Below are 20,721 nucleotides of genomic sequence, written 5' to 3' on the forward strand. Positions count from 1 at the left end.
GTTGCTTTTGCTTTTTTGGTTTTTGCGTCTTTCGCATTTTAGTGCTAGCAGCGGCGTTGCGGTGTGGCCGTCGTAGTGTTCGGTAGAGGCTGCATCGGTCGTCGTGTCGAGTGTGGTGGTAAGAATTATGGATAGAGCGAACTATTTTCCGATTTTTTAAGTGTTCGTTATAACGAGGTTTCACTGTGCATGGGGCCAACATTTGTTCCTTAAAATTTTTGACAACGATGCAACGGCGATTCTGTGTCCACTTTTATCGTGATGACGCGCATTTTTATGCCAAATTAAAATGAACGCTGCGGATTCTTCAAATATATAATACAGTTTGGTTTTTATGGGGTTTTCTGTTGTGTTTTATGGCACATAGGCAGCTAAGGCCATCATGTGCCAAACTCAGGGTTTACATATCTGTTTGATGAAAGGAAGCAAGCGATTATTTTAATACGCTAGAGTAGGTTTAGGATGTTGGCATCTTTTAAGAAATCAACGAGAGAAGATGTTTTAACCAGTAAATTTTCTCCTAAGAGTAAGCTAGGGTGTAGGGGAATGTAGTTGTCATAGAACTGTGGGAAATGCTTTTTTCTAAGTTTATCGAGTTTTATACAGGATATTAGGATGTTCGATACAAAGGCGGCATAAGATTACTTAACGTCCCAAAGTGACTCAGGCTATGGCAGACGCTGGAGTGGAAGGCATCGGAAATTTCGACCACCTGAGGTTCTTTAACATGCACTGACTTCATACAGCACGCAGGCCGCTTTGTTTTTCTTCTCCATCAAAAAGTGGCCGCCACAGCCAGGATTCAATCTCATATCCTTGGGCACAGTAGTCGAGCACCCTAACCACTGCGCCACCGTTGGGTGCATGGATGATATATGTGTCGGATGCCCGCGTGATCTGCGTGGTTACCGCCAGCAGTAAAGCAGGCTGATAGCAGTTGCTTAACTATCACTCTACTGGTAAATTTTTCGTGATCTCAAGTTCCTCCTAAGGTGCACATGCTGTGCACCTTAAGACAAAACAGACAAATGATTACCGTAAAGATGTATGTGTTTTTTTCCCAGATTTTTATAATGTCAGATTTCTGCTTCGTATTATATGTGGATCTGAAAAAACTACACCCTAAATTCACAGTTCAGGCCTCATTGTTAATCAGTGCTATCAGCATCAGGCTTCCAGTGAGAGCAGGCACAATCTAGCGATGGCGTCGGCTGACTGTTTCGAAGGTTTCGGTTTCACCCTGCTGACCCCGTGATCATCGCGAGCATGGTGCCCGCAACAACACGTGAGCAGAAGCATGCCGAGCATGCCGAGCACGGTCTCTCACACTTCGCACGGGACTCTCACAGTCCTCTCCAGCCACACTGTCGTGCTCTGTAGTCGAATTGCAGATACTTGACCAACATTCCCACGGAGCGCGTCAGTCGTGCTTTCGAGAAATGCGAGATACCGAACGCGTTCAGAGGTACCGAATATCGAATTATCGATATATCGAACTCTTTCGCGATCCCCTTCGAGTTCGACTGTATATCCGAATTTACTATAGCAAGGTTCTACTGTATTTGTAAATACTATGTAATGCTTTTTGTCGTGTTGTGTCATTTTGTTGTACAGCAAATATTTGCATTGTTCAGAGTTCTCCCTTGCACTGCCTTGTGAGGGTTTGCTCTGCCTCGTCAAGCTGTTCGATTTCAGCTTTTGGCCCCAATTTCTAGTAAATCAAGTCCAATATCAATATCAATCATTATCGCAAAAATGCGAGTCTTCTTTAACACTCTTATTATCTGCTTATGTTGGCCAAAAAAGAAGCACGGCAAGAAACATTTCAGCTGGGATGAGAAGGTTGTGTACTCCCTTCCTTTGAATTGTGGTTCCACACAAGCAGGACAGATGTAGAGACTGTATGAGCATCATTATAAGACTGACAAGCAGCTATAGGGTCATGTAAGTGCCCAGTGCAAAAACATGAATGCCAATTCGACTACAAGAACACCTGCTTACTGAAAAGAGGTGAAAGCTAAATAACCAGAGCAATGCTTGAATCTGGAGAAATAAAGCGTGGCAAATACTGCATAAGTAGCCCCTCAGTGTCGTTATCAACGAAGGGGTTATAACCCTTTTGGAGTCCAGTGCATGAATGGCACATGTCCTGACGAGATGTGCAAGATGTGAGCCTTTCTTCATGTTTATCCTTGGCCACAGATGTATTATCTGTGTTCCAGGAAATAAACTGCTGTAGATTTTATTGCGCCTCAAGTGTTTTGTGTCCAATTTTAATCCCTCTCTCAGCACCAGTTGCTTCAATTGTGTCAAACCGATTGCCCAGCAGCATGTACATACTCTATTTTATTACCAAATATCCTACCAAGTGCCTTTAATATCCGAGCGTCTGTTACAAAAGAGGGCCGCTAAATGGGAGAGATAGGGTGAACAACCAGTTGACTGAAAGATGTCTTATATTTCTCAATTGTCTGCTACATCCATGTCTCTTTTAACATGACTAACTGTATTTAAAGTTCACATATACCATAATGGCCTAGAAGCAGACACACCCCGGATAGCGAGTCCGCTGTCGTGCCATGTTACCCACCACCGTTCAATGCTGAAAAAAAGTGCAGCAGCAAGTAATGCCATGGTGCCATCCGGCCACAGCAGGGAATGAACACTAACCATCATCCATGCCTGCATCGTCGCCAACCACCATGGACTTCTCAGTGGCCAGAATAGTCCGCTCCAGGTCCTCAATCCGGTTGGCTACCCGGGAGTAGTCTTTAGTGCCACTTCTGCGAAACAAAAGGCAAGAGCTTCAATTGGTTTCTCTATGAAGAAAGCCAAAGAGAATGAATGCGAAAGCATGCTAAAACCAAAGGCAAAGTTATTTCCAATTCCTCATCAGTAATGTAATTATTTCCTAGGAAAGAGAATTTTTTTGCAGCAGGCTTCCAATTAAGGGTTTAGGCTTAGCACGTTCAAATATTTTATTCTACTATCTTCCAGGAGGGGGGAGGGGGTGGGAAGGGGGCCACTACTTGCAAAAACTGAAAGATTGCGAAAGCCAATTTCCTGTATTAGGAGCCGTTTTCATCTAGGGCCATTTTCTCAGAATGAACTTTTTGCTGAGTACAGCTGTATCTCGGGAACATCTTATTAGATTTTCTCCTGTTTATTTAATTCCCAAAATATTTTTGAGGGCAACAAAGCTCATTTTTTCTAGATATTGTGTCTCAAACTTTTGTAACATACGATTAAAATTTGATTAATGCAGGCATAGTTAATAACACTACATTCGGAGGATGCGCTAAAACTTTTCAGCAAGAAAATTTAGAAAAAGGGCCTTATCCTGCCCTAGGTACCTATCCAGAAATGACCGTAATGAATTTCGCAGTGCCAGCACATTTTGCAAATTCTCCAGACCTGGCCTAATGAACATATTACTATGTTCATTATCTATGTTCAATCTATGAACATACTAAATCATACTGATAGTATAATCCTTTGAGAATCAGTCAGCCCAGCTCCAAGAAACTTGTCAGTTCTTCAAATGCTTGTGCAACGAGCCTACCCCGAAAATTTAATTCAGATATCTCAAGAAATAAAAAGTTGGTGCTCGAGGGTAGCTTCCCCAATTACATACCCCATGCAGGGCATTTCATAAGAACAAAAAGTGCCTGCCCCTCATTGATTCGGACTTTGAGGGAATGAAATATACGCCCAAATAAAATATTGCCAGAAACCAGAAACTGAAAGCAAAGGCTACTTCACCACATTAAAAGGGAACAACACATGAGGGGTGTGACATTTCAGCGCACTGGAAGTACAGAAATGCCAGGAAGCATTGGCACCACTGCATGACTCCCTCATGAAAAGGTAAGCGACCAGGAAATGATCGTTCCCAATAGCATGCAGCTATGGTATTGGCTGGAAGGCTGACCCATGCAGTCGACAGCCACCACAGCTGCGGACCAGCAGCAAAGCTCCAGAACTGTGCAGCCGGAGAGTGTGTCGGCCTATCGATGGTTAATACTGCCACATAGTGGTGACAACGCGTTCGCAAAAATGAGATTGGAGTTGCATACAAATCAACTCTTTATCGGGCCGACTGTGCCCGCAAAAGAACTAAGCAATTGGCAGCGGCGATATCAGCAAGCGTGCTCAGCAGTTGGTGATCTACAGACCCCAGTTGCACTCGTCAACGCTCATCTTAAAGGCAGTGAAGAAGCATCTAGATAAAGCCGCAAACAGTTACTAGCATAAACTAGAATGTTGTAGAAACACAAGCGAGTGGCAAGAATTCCTCAAGATACATCTCAGTGCATCTTGCGCGACAAAGATAACGATAAAGGTGTGTCCCAGTTCTCCATTCCAATATTCAGCTTTTCCTGCGATTTCTTTTGCATTTATTAAAAAACCTACCCTTGTGCAACGAAGCGTCAACGGGCGCAACGGGCTGAGGGCCGCCAAAGCATTTTCACTCGTTGCTGTAGCGCTCAGGTTTTGGGTTTTTAGAAACTTTCGCTTGTAGCAGCTAGCGAGGAAGCCAATCGCAGGTTTTGAGCTACTCAATTTCTGTCCTGGCTTCCTTTTTTTCTTTTTTGCGAGCGAAGTTTGTTTTACTAGTCTAGTTTGAGCGAGGAACCTGCAGACGCTCACTTCGTCTGATCCATGCATATATGAGTGCATCGAGACAATTCAGTAAAAGCTTGGAAGGATAGTAAAAGAAAAAAAAAAAAGCTAGTGTGGCTAGATACTACTAATTTTCGAAAGGAGCCGGAGAAAGTCACTGCTTGCAAGTATACATTGCAATCTAGCAGCACACCGCTGCGCTGCGACTGTTTTTTTTAAACGCGATGCGTTTAAAAAAACTTCCTTGGTGTTATTGTATTTCGAGCTGTGTAGTGTTAGAAATTGAATATAGCATACCTGTACTCCCCTTTATCGAACGACAACAGGGTGGTAACAAAACAACGCTGAAAACGTGCCCCTCTGTCGCAGAGTCCCATCACTCCGTGTGGTGTGCCCCAGCGGCAACGACAGGTGTTGGCGGCGGCATCGCACGATGGATCGCCAGGGATTGTCGCCAGAAACTTTCGGCATTTTGCTTAACTCAAAACTCCGCTTATCTCGAAATTTTTCCCGGATTTTACAACTTCAAGTTAGTGCGGGTATACTGTATTACTGCCATTCCCTCTTTTAATAGGGGCTGATCACTGGTTCCTTTGGTACACTTGACCCCTCCCTTCTTCTCAAGGTTTCTGTCCTTCCTCATCACCACACAACCTGTAGAGCAGGCCAGTTATGTTTTTCTTCAACATTGCACTTCTAGCTTTCCATGCCGCCTTTGTAGACTGTCTTGAGTATTCACAACAAAGATGGTGGATGAAACTCATTTTTTTCAGCATCGTAGCAGTAAGGGCTCACCAAACAAACTTTGTAAATTAATATACCCAGCAATTCCATGCAGTTTCTTGCTGCAAGCGGCCTTCACACTTAAAGGGCCACTGTCCAGGGAAGGACATTTTAAGCAAAGAAGACCAGTGTTTCGATCAGGTACCGGAGATAGTCTGTGCAAAATGCTACAGCGATATGTGCGCCGCAAAGCAGCAAAAATACAAATCAAAGCTGTCTCATCCTCCCCGTTGGGAAACCAGCTTCCTCCTTTCTCTACGAGCCGCAAGGATGACGTCGTAATCGAAAACGACATCCACTGGTTCGTCTCACTGTCTGAGGGTGAAGGATGGGTGTCTACCGCTCGCTGCGTGCTTTTCCCTCGCCACGGCCCGACTGAATGTGAAGGAAGAAGGGGAATTTGTCTTGCGGAGGCTAGACGACCGGGTAGGAGAGTGCAAAACCTTTGCGAGGGAACGGAAGGAGAGAAACACGACAGAATCGGGTGATTGGGGTGGCTGTAACTGTGCTATTAGCTACTGTTTTCAAAAACATTTTGCGGCCTTTTGCTCTGGGGGCAAAGTCTCACAGTCACCGGGGAAGAAAATATTTTCGACCGGAGGGCGGACAGTGGGCTTTTTAACGTCACAGCTTCACATCTGGCATGGTTACCATAACTTGAACAAAAGGAACAAAAGGAGAGGGAAAAAGGGGGAAACCAGCTTAAGGAATCACCTTCGTGCGAGGTTGAGATACAACTCAAGAACGGGCTGGCTAATTGCTACCCAAGGCAGCCTTCCCACTATCAGTGCCGGCTTGTCGTCTGAAGTCTCGGTCAACCAAACTGCATCTGCTGGTGTCGCATAGCATGCGGCTACTATCCTGGTACCATGAGACTCATAGCGATGTCATCGAACAATAGGCAAATGAAATATCACTTGCATGACATCTTTTGGAGCAAATTCATCATTTCGTTATAGTGTTCTACATGAGTATATTATCTATTTACTAAATTAGTTCAACATCCAAGTTAAATTGTATCATTTCACTGCTGAGAAGAGCTTTCGAATGATGCAACTTTCTCCATCAGCAGTACAATTGTGCAGTGAAGCGTAGCCACGGTTGTGTTAAAAAAGAAACAATGGCCCGAGAACAAAGACTGGTGCCTGCCATGCATGTGGTAATATATTTTCCTTTGTTTTTCTTGAAAGTGAGAATTTTTCAAAATAGTTGCCGCATCTGCAATGTGCAGTGGCGCTTTGGAAACAAGCGAGAAGAGCACGTTACACGAAGCGATAGAAAAAGAAAATAAGAATAAACACAAATTGTTGGCATAAAAGTTGGTCAGAACCATGCCCCCGAAGTGGTTCAGAACAGTTCCTCCAAATTGTTCAAGTTCAGGTTCAATTCCTAAATTACAAAAAATTCAGGTTCTGCTCAACACCCTGGTTATGAACTTTTTTTTTTATTGTTCGACTTCCAGCCAAATTCAGCAGCTATTATTTTCCAGCCAAATGAGATGTGTATAAGTTAAACCTCGATATAACGAAGTCCTACTTGCAGCCGAAAATTTCGTTACATCGCGAATTTTGTTACATCGAGGTTCTTATGTTTCAGCTGTCAAAATAAAGTATAACTGGTTCGTGGAGCACTGCTAGTTGATGGGAACTTGTAAAACACTTATTGAGGAAATACGCAAGAAAATCTAGTAATAGTAGTGGCAACAAGGGCACCGGATGTTTTTTTCTATATCAGGGGCCGTATCCAGCGGAGGTTCCTTTCGGGAACCGTTCTCTTTCAAGATGACGTCAATTTGACGTCAGCAAGACAGCGAGCGCTACCTCACGGCGAGGACAGGAAAGACAGCGGCCAATCAGCGATGGCGCCAGATCGTAGGCGTGTCCACCACGAGCATGTAGCCTTTTCTGGTACCAAATACTTGTACCAAAGTGGTGTTAAGCACGAAATAAATCTAATAATTACATAGTAATGCAAACTAGTGAATAATAGACTGAAATATTCTTAGAAGCATCCTGTTAACAACTGCCAAGCAATTGTCTTGGTTCATGAGTACCTTTCTTCGCCGCTAGATGGTGTCGTGCGCGCGGCGGCGGCGTCTGCTTCCTCGCTCGCTGTGAAGTTTTTGTAAGTGCTGTCTTTCGCACAGAGTGGCAAATATCCTAAGAATGAGGTCTACAACGCCCGTAGTATGCAGTTCGAATCACGCTAGCTCTATGACGGAGGAGTTGCTGCCGCCGTTGCGAGTACGAACGAGCTGCTTGATACCAGCACCGCCCTGGCGCGTCCGCGCCTGCCTATGTAGCGGGGCAGCGTCCGTAGCCTTATCGGCCGCTCAAGCGTCATGAGTATGCGCGAACTTTCCGTGAATAGCTGTCAATGTAGGACGCAGCCGATGACATATGGAATCCGACCGCACTCGATCCAGTCAGCCACCGTCTACTTCCCTTCCGCTGATGCAGAAGGAGGCAAAACTCAGCCCGCACTTACGGACGCGAATTATTTGTCTCTACGACTGCCGAATTCAAATGGTCGCACTGCTTTTGACCGAGAGCTCCCAATCACAAAGTAGCGATCGAAGCGTGTAGAGCACCTTTGCTTCTGATGGCAGCCCGGCATACCCCTTTGTCCCCAATTCGCTTCGCGATCAGCACGCAGCCTTCACCAGTGTTGCCGCAAAACCTCCTGAGACATGTAGAAGGCGTCGTCTCGTTTTTCTTCTTTTTATACTGCGTCAGTTTACTAAACCCGCAACGTGTTGCCAAACACACACACACACACACACACACACACACAAAAAAAAAAGAAGGATACCACGGGCGTACTCAAGCAGCTGCGCGGCGCGCGCCGTCGCTCGACTACGGCCATGAGGCGCCACAGCGAGCGCAGAGAGGTTCCATCTCGAAGCAGACCAACTCGTCGCGGTTCCTGCGCCGGCCGGCAAAAAGGTTCCTTTCGGAGCGGTGGCCCCGCCCCGTGACGTAGGCGAAAAACGTGGAGCCGCCTCCGGAAGTTTTGGGGGTCACGCCGGACGTGACGCAGCAACCAATTAGGAGCGGCGAAAGGAACCAGTTCACGAACGGAACCGTCGTGGGATCTGGCCGAGGAGCATAATGAGTGATAGCAAATACCGCGACGACATCATTTTTCTCCGTGTGCACATAGCAAAGAACGAGAGCAACGCCTAGTACTCAAAGCCGCCACTGGTATCATCATCATCATTAAACATCTGCAGGCGGGGACGCATCAATGGAGAAAAAATTAAGAAAAATATGTTCGCATCGCTCACACCAGCGCGGCTACGTTGGGCGTGGTTTGTTCTTGCTGAAGGTGGGATTGTGCTCTTGACGAAGTGCTTGGCGAACGCTTATGTGACGGTTAAGTGAACGGTTTCTATCAGTGCTTAATTGCGTCGCTTTTCTTGCTCTCCACTTTATTTTATTCTCTGTATGCGACCAGGGCACGTTTTTATTTTCTTTTTCTTTCGCCACTCGCCCATTTTAACGGTACAGTTGAATCCCGCCACAACGAATACCGCCACAACGAAATTTCCGCGACAACGAATAATTTTTTATTCCCCGCGAGTATCCTATAAGAATTAATGGCCTAAATTTCTCTGCACAACGAACCATTTTTGCAGAGCGTTTCCGCTTCAACGAAATTTTCGCGTTCAAAATCGAACCGAAACTAGTTTTATTGGCGAGAAGTCCAAGTCAAATCCAAAGCCACATTAAGCATGAAATCACGTGATTGCAGTTCCGCCATTTTGGCTTTGTGTCGTGGTCGCGTTGTTCACTCGCTGCCTTTCTCTTCGACAACGACGAGTTTTCATCCGCAGGACACGATGGCAACGCAAGTGAAAAAAACGCAAAACTCTTTCCCTTGAGCAAAAAGCTCAAATAATCGCCCAAGCAGAAAGCGGAAGGAAGAAAGCGGCAATTGCTGAAGACTTCGGAATTCCTGCAAGTTCGCTGTCAACGATTCTAGGCAATAAGGACAGCGTGAGAATGGCACTTGCTTCAGGCACATCCTCGAAGCACAAAAAGGTGACGCGGCCCCTCCATGAAGAGTTGGACAAAGCAGTGCATGCGTGGTTTGTGGAAGCACGAGCCAGCAACGTCCCCCTGTCCGGAAGCATCGTCCAGCAGAAAGCCTTGAACTATGCATGCCTACTTGGCATTGATGATTTTAAAGCCAGCATTGGCTGGCTAAACCGTTTCAAGGCCCGCCATAACATCGTTGGAAAAGTGTTGCGCGGCGAGTCAATGTCAGCAGACGTGGACGGAGCAGCTGCTTGGAAGGCGAGTAACATGGCCGGAATTTTAAGCAACTTCGCGCCTGCAGACATTTACAACGCCGACGAGACCGGGCTATTCTACGAGATGTTGCCGGCTAGGACGCTCGACTTCAAGGGGCAGCGCTGTCACGGCGGCAAACACAGCAAAAAACGCATCACAGTGCTGCTTTGCACAAACATGGATGGCTCGGACAAGCGTCCGCCGTTAGTCATAGGCAAAAAAAAGTGCCAAGCCGCGCTGTTTTAAGGGAACTCGTAGCCTACCTGTGCAGTACAAGGCGAACAACAAGTCATGGATGACCCGCGCTATTTTCACCGAGTGGATGATGGCACTCGACCGCGACATGAAGCGGCAGGGCCGTAAAGTTTGCTTGCTTTTGGACAATTGTTCAGCGCATCACTCCGACGAAGTCAAGCTCACTAACACGGAGCTGAGGTTTTTCCCTCCCAATTGCACGTCTGTCTTACAGCCTCTCGATCAGGGCGTGATTCTTAGCCTGAAGCGCGCTTACCGCGGGAGGTTAATTCAGCGGCTGCTTTTTAACACTGAAACCGGCCGAGACACACGAGGCACTGCAGATTATGTCTGCTGCCTGGAGCACACTGGGGCGCTCAGTAATTGTGAACTGTTTCAGGCACGCCGGATTTGCCGAAGGTCGACCCGTACACTCTGCTGGCCTAACACCAGGCGTTACAGACGACGACGAAGAGGCGTCACCGGCTCCGGGGATCGCGGCCGCCTGGAAAACGCTGGGAGAAATAGGAACCGTGCCGCCTAATCTCGAGCTCGACGAATACATCGGCGCTGACGCTTGTGTTGTTGTTCACGAAGATGTGAGTGATGAGCAGATCATAAAAGCTGCCCGGAATGATAAGGACTCTTCCGATGAAGAAGACGACGACGTACAGGAAGCGCCGGCTGCGGCAACCGCCGTACAGGTGATGGACGCTTTTGATGTCATCAGGAATTTCGTTGCTGTCCGAGACGACGATGTTGCAATGGGTTTGCTGACCGAGTGCGAAAATCGCGTGACGGCGTTGCTCGCCGTGAAGCGTAAGCAAACCAAGCTTACAGATTTTTGGCATTAAACGCCTTTGCTGCTGCTTGGGCAATTCTTTCTGCGTTTCACGTCAAATTTTTGCGATAACGAAGTTCCGCGAGAACGAATTTTTTTTCGTGCACCGTGAATTTCGTTATAGCGGGATTCAACTGTACAGTCACATTAGCTCTATCAGTTTGTCAACACTGGACTTTTTTTTTTTCTACGAGGACATCACACGCAAAAAAAAAAAACGGGTGCTGCAAGAAAATTTGCAGTCGAACCCGGTTATATCGAACCCAGATATATCGAATTTTGGTTATATCGAACTCACGGAATATCCCCTTGAAAATCCTATGTAAAAGTATAGGAAAGCTGCGTCATATATCGAACTCGATTTCACCGATTATTTGATTTATCGAACTCCGCACCATGCACTGGAAAGTGTGCCTTCCCCAAAGACGATCGCGTCACCCTTGGCCGTTTGCCGCATGACGTTTTCAAGCCATGCGCGTAAGGAATGAGGGGACAGTTCGGTGACGGCTGGTCTGGGCAGCGCCCACGCATCTGCAGTTATCCTTTCCCGTGCGCCAGTACATGACGTTTGCAAGACTTGTGCGTGGGTGTGCCCATTCTTTTGCCGAGCTATCTCTTTCCTTCAGCACGCGCTTACGCATGCGTCAAGCCAGCTCAGCCCGTTTTCAGACAGACGTGGGACGCTTTCTCCAGCGTGTGTTGCGAACACTCTGCGCGCGGTGGCTGACATGGCTATGGCACCTGCAGAGATTAAGAAGCGGCAGATCTCTCCCTCTCTCTGTTTTTTTGTTTGTTTGTTTTTTGCGAGAGTCATCCATTCTTATCGCTGTGCTGTACGCGGGACGTAGCGTAAGATATGGCCGGCTGCGGACGTTAAAAAGCGGCATTTTTTTTTTTTGGGGGGGAAACCCGCCCCAAGCGCGGCGCGATAAATGAAACCAGGCTTGTGCAATCAAGCCATCACGAACAGTCTGACAGGTTCGCTCGCCTCGCCGCAGCAGGAGCTATCAAAAGAGAAACACACCGCGATGTTATCGCTGCGCAGCATCTTGGCACGCTGCCAAGAAATGAACTGTGGATGAGACGACCGAAACGAAATGGCGCGCGCCATCGATATGCAGCAAAAACGCTCGCGATTTCTGCCGCGGCTACACAGAAACCATGTTCCGAGCTGCCGCAGTGACTCGAGCGGCGAGGCGAGAGGGACGCAGTTCCAACAAGTTGGAAATGTTTCGCTCTGTCGCTGCCGCTCGTGGCTGAGATCGCTCAATCGCTTGCATGTGAGTGAGCTGGCCTTAACGTTTTTTTTGTTTTTTTTCCAAATTCTCGGGCGCAAAAGTGAAGGGTGGGTTCATTATGCGAGTGGGTTGATTATGCGACAAATACGGTATCGTTTTTTCGCATCGTAAGTGCCGTCACAAGCCGATTTCTGTATATCGAACTTTTTCGCGATCCCCTTCGAGTTCGATATATCCGGGTTCAACTGTATTAACTCAATGGTCGTGTTATTCATGGAATTACGAGACTGTTTCATGAATGCAAAAAATGTTTATTGAAACTTTGTGGAGTACGTGCAGTCGATTCAGTTCATGTGGCAGCAAAGAACTCCGTCAACTTCAAGTGATGCTTTTTAATAAGTGTCGGCGTTATAAAGCGCTCGTATGTAGACAGGGCTACCAAGGCCTGCTCATGTGAATCCGCGCCCGCGTGCGCACGCAGAACATCCAGCGCATCCAAAACTTTCATCGGTGTAGGCGCGCTGCTCGCCACATGGGCGTCTTGGTCAGAGTCGTGTCGGTGACACTCTGAATTATAGCGGCATCATCCAGCTCTTCGGTTATAAAAGCACAAGCATCGCTGAAAACAGTCTTCAAGCGTCACGTCGCTGGGAGCACCACCCTGATCGCAGAGCAGCTGCCATGAGTCACCGATGTCTGTGCTGGATGTGGATGGCATGCTTTCGTGGTCGTCGTCATTAGTTTCGCAACACAGTTCTTGGTTTGAGTGCATGATATCCTAGAAGCCCGCCTTTTTGAAGCAGTTCGCTATAATCTCGCTCCTCGTCGACTCCCACGACCGCAATAGCATCTCCAAGGCCATGAATACGTCGATTTTGGTCTCTTTTTTGAGCCCAATGTTTAGCAGCAGCCTTTCAATCACCCGCTTGCGGTACGAACGCTTCACGCTGTTAATAATACCCTGGTCCAGCGGTTGCATCAGGGAGGTGCAATTTGCAGGAAAATATTCGAGCTCGACGTTGGAGAGCGCACAGTCTTGAAAATGATGCGCGGAGCAGTTGTCCACAAGTAGGCAGATGCTTCTTTCCTGCTTGCGCATTTCAGCATCCAAGTCCTTCAGCCATTTTGTGAACAAATCCCGCGTCATCCACGCCTTCGTGTTTGACGTGTATTTCACTGGCATTGTTTTCTTGCCGCTAAAGCAGCGCGGCTTCTCACTTGTTGCAATTACGAATGGCACGCATTTATCGCTGCCAATCATGTTGGCACAGAAAAGAACCGTTAAACGCTGCTTACTGTATTTGCCACCATGGCATTTTTCATTTCACAGCGACAATGTTTTCTTTGGCAACAGCCGATAGGAAAATGGTCTCGTCGGCATTGTAAATGTCGGCGACGTCGAAACGTGCCAAAATGCCCGGGACACGATCACACAGCCAGTCAGATGCTCCAATCTCGTTCGCCTCGGCCGACTCGCCGCTGGCCACCTTTCCAACAATGTTATGCCTCTCCTTAAATCGTTGGAGCCACCCGCTGCTGGCTTTGAAGTCGTCGCACCCAAGAATGCAAGGGAAGGGCCTTCTGTTGTAGAATGGCCCCGCTCAACGGCATGTTTTTGGCATGCATATCCAAGAACCACGTGAAGAGGGAATTTTCTACGTCGACGTAGCTTGCCTCCTTTAATCTTTTCCGCTGCAGGCCCGAGCCACCCGCACTAATGGCAGTCATAATGCTGTCTTTCACTTTAAGAATCATAGACAGTGAACTCAGCGAAAGTCCATACCTTTCAGCAACAGTCTTCTTTTTGCCGCTCATTACTTCAGTGATGATCTTGGCTTTCATGTCCATAGACAAAACTTTTCTCTTGCGAGGAGCACTCATCTTGGACACAAAATTCACTGCACGATGAACGGAGCCAAGTCGAAGAAACGCTGCTGCTGTTCATAGGCCTCAGTCGAGCTCAACAACGTGACGCTCTTGTCAGCCTCCTCAGGCCTCACGTACGCGTATTTCCGGTTTGCGCTTTCACGTTCCTAACATTCCAAGTCTCCGACTGGCCAGTGGCGTCATGGCGTGACGCGTCTTGAAACTTCCGTGCCGCGGGCTTTGTATGCGTACGACAGATGGCGCGGCTGTACGTTCTCGCAGATTCCCAGACTGCCGGCAAAATTGGCGCGTAAAAGGACAAATACAAAATGCATTTGTCTCGGCTAAACTTTTATCTTTCATTCGATTATGAAAGTCGCTCCTGGCACATGCATGCGATGCACAAGGACTTCGTTACATCGAAAGTGCGGTACAAAATTACTTCGTTAAATCACGAAAAAAAGTACATGGTTTTCAATAGGGAAGTGATTGGGAAATGAAAAAAATGCGTTACATTGCGAATTTTGTTACACTGAGGTTCGTTACACCGAGGTTCGACTATACCCAAGGGTAAACAACACAGGCATGTGAAATCTATGAGGCCTTCTAGATAGCGAAAGCATGGCAATATGCGTATTAGTTCATCTATTGCTACCATATCTAACGAATTTGATTTCTTGAATGATGTTGTCTAGTTACTCGTCGTGGTTTGGTGCAAGTGTGGCTATTACTGAGTGGTCTGCTTCCAATTAAAATTTTTATAGAATTGTTCAAGTCATGCAGAAGCACCACCACAAGGACAGCATGCCAGAGTGGGCCCCCACCTGGTGGTGGCCAGGAGTGCACGCATCTCTTCGAGCTCCTTGCGTAGCTTTAGCACCTCGCCCTGGAGCTGTGCAACCTGGAGCTGTGCGACCTGGTCGTCGCGCTGGGAGGATGCCCCCGCACGAATCAAGGCCAGCTCCCGCTCACACCGCGCAGCTCGCGCCTGCTCCGCTTCACACTCCAGCTCCAGCTGCAGCAGGTCTGCCCGTTCCCGCTGCTGCCGCAGACGCTCCTCCGCTGAAATATGCAACCCTCTCATTCTCCTCCCTTCCTGCAACCCCCTGCTGGGCCAGCTGGCAAAGCCCAAAAACGCAGAAGAAGAGCAACAAGCTCACACAAATTGGGATGAACAAATTGGTTTGTAGGAAAGGAAAGGCAGGGAGAGCATCTCTCACACTTTCAGCACGAATAGTACAACACCGTAACGGAAGGGAGGAAGCTGGGATTGAAATCGGAAAGAGGTGCCGTAGTGGAGGGCTATGGATTAATTTTGACCACCTGCATTGACCCTGCACAACACAAGGACGCATTTTCATATCGCCTCCATGAAAATGAAGCCGCTGGCGATCAGGATCGAACCCCGGTACTGCTGGTCAGTAACCGAGCATCCTAACCACTGAGCCAGCACAGTGCATCCCACTGATGAAGAGTAGCCATTTGGGCTAATTGGTTCATTGCAAAACACATATGCAGCACGAACAAAACAACGATGAAAGAATGAAGAGAAGTCAGCACTTATGTTTCTTTCTTCCAGAGTCACTTTTTTGTCTGCGCTGCTTTCATGTCTTGCAATGTGCACAATTTGGGAGTGCTCTCCCTATGATACAGTAAAAGCTCATTAATTCGAACTTCATGGAACCAGGAAAAAAATTCGAGTTATCCGATGTTCGAATTATCGAATGGCCTCGAGAAAACTGACAAGAACCATTTGTATTACGGTAAATATACCGCATTTAGTCGCGTAACGAACTCACTCGCATAATGAACCCACCCAGCCCTAATTAGTGCCTACGAATCTGAAAAAAAAAAAAAAAAAAGGCGTCAGTCGTTAACGCGTCCCTCCGTTTTGCTCCGTCACGGTCCACAACACATTTCTTGGCAGTGCCCCAAGATGCTGTGCAGCGATACCTAACGGTGTGTTTATCTTTTGACTTTAGCTCCAGCAGGGTGGGGGAAGGGGGGGGGGGCGAAAGTGCCAGCGCTTATCTGGTTGTGCAAGCCTTCTTTTCAGTAGGTTTGCTCGCCCCGTCTACTGCCAGTCCAAACGCGCAATAGCAACAAGAGGCTTTTGAAGCCAATGGTGCGGCGTCATGGTCGCCGCTGACTTGCCTGCTTCCATTGATAACTGATGGGTAAAAGGACGGATGGCTATTGCAAAAAAAATAAATAAAAAAAATAACCCATAGTGCCCGTCGGAGATAGCCTTTCATGGGCGTTGGCTGGGACCACGCCGACAGTACTTATCCCTATTTCCAAATTAACAGGGCTGGAATTAAAGAGTATTTGCGGAGTTGCGAGCTACTGAGGTTGCGCAGAAGAGAGAGCAGGCAGCCGCGGCCATCATCCCCTCCCTCCAACGCCGCCAGCCGCCGCTCTTCCATGGTTTTACCTGGTTCCATCTTCTGTCGTTCCATCTTCTGTCCCCGTTCTGGAGGTGCGCAGCCTCTAATTATGCCTTTCGATCATGGAGGTGTTTCTTTACTTTTTTTTTTTTTTTTTTTTTGCCGCGTGGTGTGCACCAAGTTGCCCAGACGCAGTGGGGCGTAGTTCGAATTATCCGTAGCAGGACTAACTCGCGTTTGAATTAACGGGCTTTTTTATACACGGACTAAGTAGTGTTGTTCAAATTATCCGAAAATTTGAATTATCGAGGTTCGAATTCACGAGCTTTCACTGTACAACAAACATGCCGGCTCCACCCTCAAGCACCACAGCACACTAGTCGCACTGGTTATGCGTTGCATCAATGCATTTCCCATGGGTGATAGTCGTGATGTAAGAATATATTAAGGTGTTGACACACTATGCATCAGGGCCATCAGATCTTGTTCGCCACTCCTTGTGCCTTTTTTTTTTTAAGTGAACTCATCACTGTGTTCACAGGTCATAATCTGAGCATCGGGCTTTTGCTAGGCTTCATTTCACCTACAGGAATTATGTCCATAAACAATCATTTGCCTTAGTTTTTATTTCGAGAGATGAATTGACTGGTCCTATGGGAAAAGAAGAATGCTGGTTTATTTGCAAAAATGATTTCACAGCAATGAACCAGTTAGTTATAGTATTGGATTTTATGGCGCAAAAGCAACCAAGGCTATGCTACGCCAAGCAATGAACCTTGCAGCTAAACGTGCAAATGGGACGGCATAATGTGACACAAAGTGATATCCTGAAGCTTCCTAATTTTCTTTCAATGTTCAGTATGATGTAGACAGCAATTTTCATACACCATTCCAAGCACTCTCTGCACACAATGCAAGCAGACATGAGCTGAGAAGGAGCGTGCTTAAAGTAGTCTTGTCTTTGGAGGTCTCCATAGGAGCTTACCTATTCTTATCAAGTGGTAAGCATCTCTGTTGGCAGCCGGGAGGACACTCACCCATCTGGCGCTGGCGCGCGCGCATGATGGCCACGCGCAGCTCCTCAAACTGGAACTCAGTGGCCCCCCGGTAGACACTCTCCTTATCGTACATGGACCGCTTGGTCGGGTCGGGGGGCTCGTGTAGGGCCAGGGGCACCTTCCAGCCCTCCAGGCGGCCACCCTCGTGCAGCAGGGGCTCCCGGCGCACACTGGGAACACACAGAGAGACTCCTGAGAGAAGGACATACGGGGCGCTCTAGCAGAGAGATGCCGAGATTAAAAGTTTCTCAACACTTGTTCCCATACCCCGTTCTCAGTGACTATGCTGCATTTTCCTCATCACAACCACTGAACAGTTCATTTTTGCCTGCTCCAAAAATGTCTTGGGCATGAGAGAGTCCCAGCACTAAAATATCGGCAGGGAAACTTCAGCTACTATATCAACTGCACACAAACTAACTAGCATCACACACTTCAGATGAACACGCCTGGCTGTACAGGAAAGCATCTAAGAATAGAAGGGCAGCAGTAAAGGAGAGTGCACAGTCCAGCAGCAGCAGGTTGCCCTACAACAGCCATCATCTCTCAGCTGCCACGAGATTTCTATGCACGCCTATCCATGCACTAGTGCCACATTCTCTCCTTCGGGGAGGCTCTCTGGGACAGTGGAGCTTTGCTGGACACAGCACAAGAAGCACTGCCCATACGAGCGTCACGCAATTTTAAGGAGAAACGCAAGCAAAGGCCATGGGAATGCAAGACCCTGTGCACGCTTCCCAGAAGGAAAACCAGCCACACAATAGGTTTAACCCTCACGTGTGCTCTGAACAGAGTGATGGCAGCAGATAAAGAAATACTGGAGGGCTCACCTGAGTGCCTTGCCAGAGCCTGGGACTAGCACAGGAGCACTGAAAAGTACATCGGTGTTAGGGCTCAGAATAAAACCCAGCCCCCACTGCAATGACGAGAATGCCTACACACGGGGAGACAGACTGTTGAATCCAATTTGCACCTTCTACATTCAGAATGCACTACACAGTTAACAACACGGGATGAAAGAACAACAAGCGGACAAACACCATTTCTACACAATGCATACTAACTTGCCCAAGCCAGATTCTGCGGTGCAATCTGTTACATGCTTATTTTCGTCAGATGCAGTTTTTCACAAGATCAAGGTGACAATGCAGAACAAAGACCAGGGTGAGAAATAGCTGTAGAGTCCCAGCGAACAACAGAATGTTTTGAGCCTCAACTGTTGCAGCAACCCCTTCAGGTATAGCAGCAAAAGCTGAGACTGCATTTCCTTCCACAGAGGTGCCATCACACTTTGTGTAAACTGTGCTGCTTCCTTACTATATCATTTTTCTCAAGCTGGTTCCCTGTTCTAATGTCACGAGAAGGCTGTGCATACCTGCCAACCTAGCAACATTAAAATTCGGGCGTGGCAGTGACAGGGGGGGGGGGGGGGGCATTTTTTTTAGTTTACCAATTTGGAATTTATTGAGGCTGAAACATCAGAAAGAGGTGAGAGTGGCGGCCCACTAGTTTATTTTGAACTTATCTCTGTATTTATAGGCTCGTGAAAGCCCCTGGACTCCTGGTGCTTTCAGTGGAAGGGGGAGCCAACTTTACTTGTGAAGTGACCTGGCAGTCGCAGACTTCGCAAGCTTCAAGAACTTGTCAGAATACGTCCGCTCAAAACAACCTCCGGTATGGTGACCATTCACCATGAGGAGGTTACCAAGAGCCTTGTTGGAAAGCGAAGATCGGAATTTGGTTCTTGTCTTCTTAACCATGCTAAAGATCCGCTCACATTCAGGATTGCTCTGTGGAATGGCAAGTAGTTGCAGCTTTGCCAATCTGCCAAACTTCACTCTTCTATCAATGCTAGTGATACTTACCACTTGTGACCATTGAATATCAATCCTCTCTTTATTTAGATCTCTTCAGGAACATCATATGCCTGCAGCTCTGCAAATTCTACTTCCAGGGCATCCAAGCCCTCTTCTCTCGACTCATTCTTCTCCTGGGGCAGAAGTTGCGGGAAAGACTCAATTAAGAAGCTAAGGCTCTTGAAGGATGCACTGCTAAAAAACTTCAAATTGGCGACTTCTGCTTTCTTTAAGGCTCCATCTTCGAGTGGAAATTTGTGCCTTATGTAGTCACATGCCACGACAAAGTACTGCCGAAAACTGCTCCTTGTCGCTGGTAGGCAGCCTCTCCACAACAGGTGATGTGCGGCTCCCAAGGACCAGATCTTCATAAGGTTTTTCGGTTCTTTATACCTTGGTAGGCAACCTCCAGTGAAGCACATGCCTTCATGACAAACCTAACCATAAGATCGCTTAGGAGCTGCACAAAGAGAGACTGGAGTTGATGAGCTTGAGGTGCCTGGGATTGAAGTTGGCAGCTGCTTTTTTCAAAAACAGGGATCACACTCTTCAAAAAAAGGCCATATGCCAAGTTGACGTCAGGGGACAGGAAATAGAACAGCCATTCTTCACGGATAAAGCTGGCATGTCCTGTACCCACGGATGAAAGCTTCACTCTCTTTGCCGGAGTTGCATCCATCTTGCCTCTTGTCTCCTTCCGTTTTCGGCGATCTTGCTCAACTTCAACATGCTTATCTTCTCCCAAAGCTGTAGCTCTCTTGGGGATCTGATACGACCCTAGAAAGGATGGACGCTGTTGGTATTTTTGGCTTTGTCTCATTTAGAAAGAAGCCTACCAAAGGCTGCCACTGCTCCGACAATCTGGTCAGGCACTTTCCCAGCTATAGTCACCACGTCAGCACGTGCTTCAAAATCTTCCTCACCTCTGTGTTGTATATTTATTGAAATTCGATGAGCCTGTCTTTTTGCTTGGCGTTTTTCTCGAGGAAGTAGATGTCCACGAGCACCTCGTCGAATTTTACAGGTAAGCAGGCGGCTCCTTTCCTGGCCGTAAGATTGACGAGGTGACACGGGCAGCCAACGACTAGCAAGCTCTCATGAGCTTGAGCTTCTTTTAGCACAGCTGCCATGCTATTCTTTTTTCCAATCATAATGATGGCGTTGTCAGCGCAAAATGCAATGCAGTTCTCCCTGGGTATATCGCACGATGTAGCGCATCTAAAACAAGGTTTCCAATTTTCCATGGTGGCCTCTCCATGGAGTTCTTGCAAACAAAGCAATCAGCTTTCAACATGCCGCGATTCCTCGATGTAGTAAGTTGCCACGATGGGATACATTTGCGATGCGCTATCGTTGTTTCCATCCACAGCGATTGCGAAAGCACGGCGTTTCAGACTCCAGCATTGAGCATTCGGCGCCCGCAGTCATTTTCATGGCGATGGCAGTTGCTTTGATACGTGCGGATCCGTAGCGCTTCGCGTCGTCACATTTCGGGAACATTTTCCGAAATAAAGGTCCCGCGTGATCACTCACGCCTAGC

The 20,721-nt window shown here is 47.5% G+C and overlaps 1 protein-coding gene across 1 annotated transcript in view; it reads right to left on the reverse strand.

Moving 5' to 3' along the window:
* The window catches only part of Bub1 (Bub1 kinase), a 158,393-nt gene that overhangs the window by 84,201 nt on the left and 53,471 nt on the right, over positions 1–20,721 (reverse strand). The window contains exons 8-11 of the mRNA XM_084580585.1: positions 18,156–18,194; positions 17,305–17,495; positions 14,705–14,942; positions 2,671–2,783 (exon numbers count right to left, since the gene is read on the reverse strand). Coding sequence (XP_084436711.1) covers positions 2,671–2,783; positions 14,705–14,942; positions 17,305–17,495; positions 18,156–18,194 — 581 coding nt within the window. The remainder of the gene's footprint in view (positions 1–2,670; positions 2,784–14,704; positions 14,943–17,304; positions 17,496–18,155; positions 18,195–20,721) is intronic.

The sequence above is a fragment of the Amblyomma maculatum genome, chromosome 10 (assembly GCF_055883805.1).
Source record: "Amblyomma maculatum isolate TAMU_Amacu chromosome 10, ASM5588380v1, whole genome shotgun sequence".
Lineage (NCBI taxonomy): Eukaryota > Metazoa > Arthropoda > Arachnida > Ixodida > Ixodidae > Amblyomma > Amblyomma maculatum.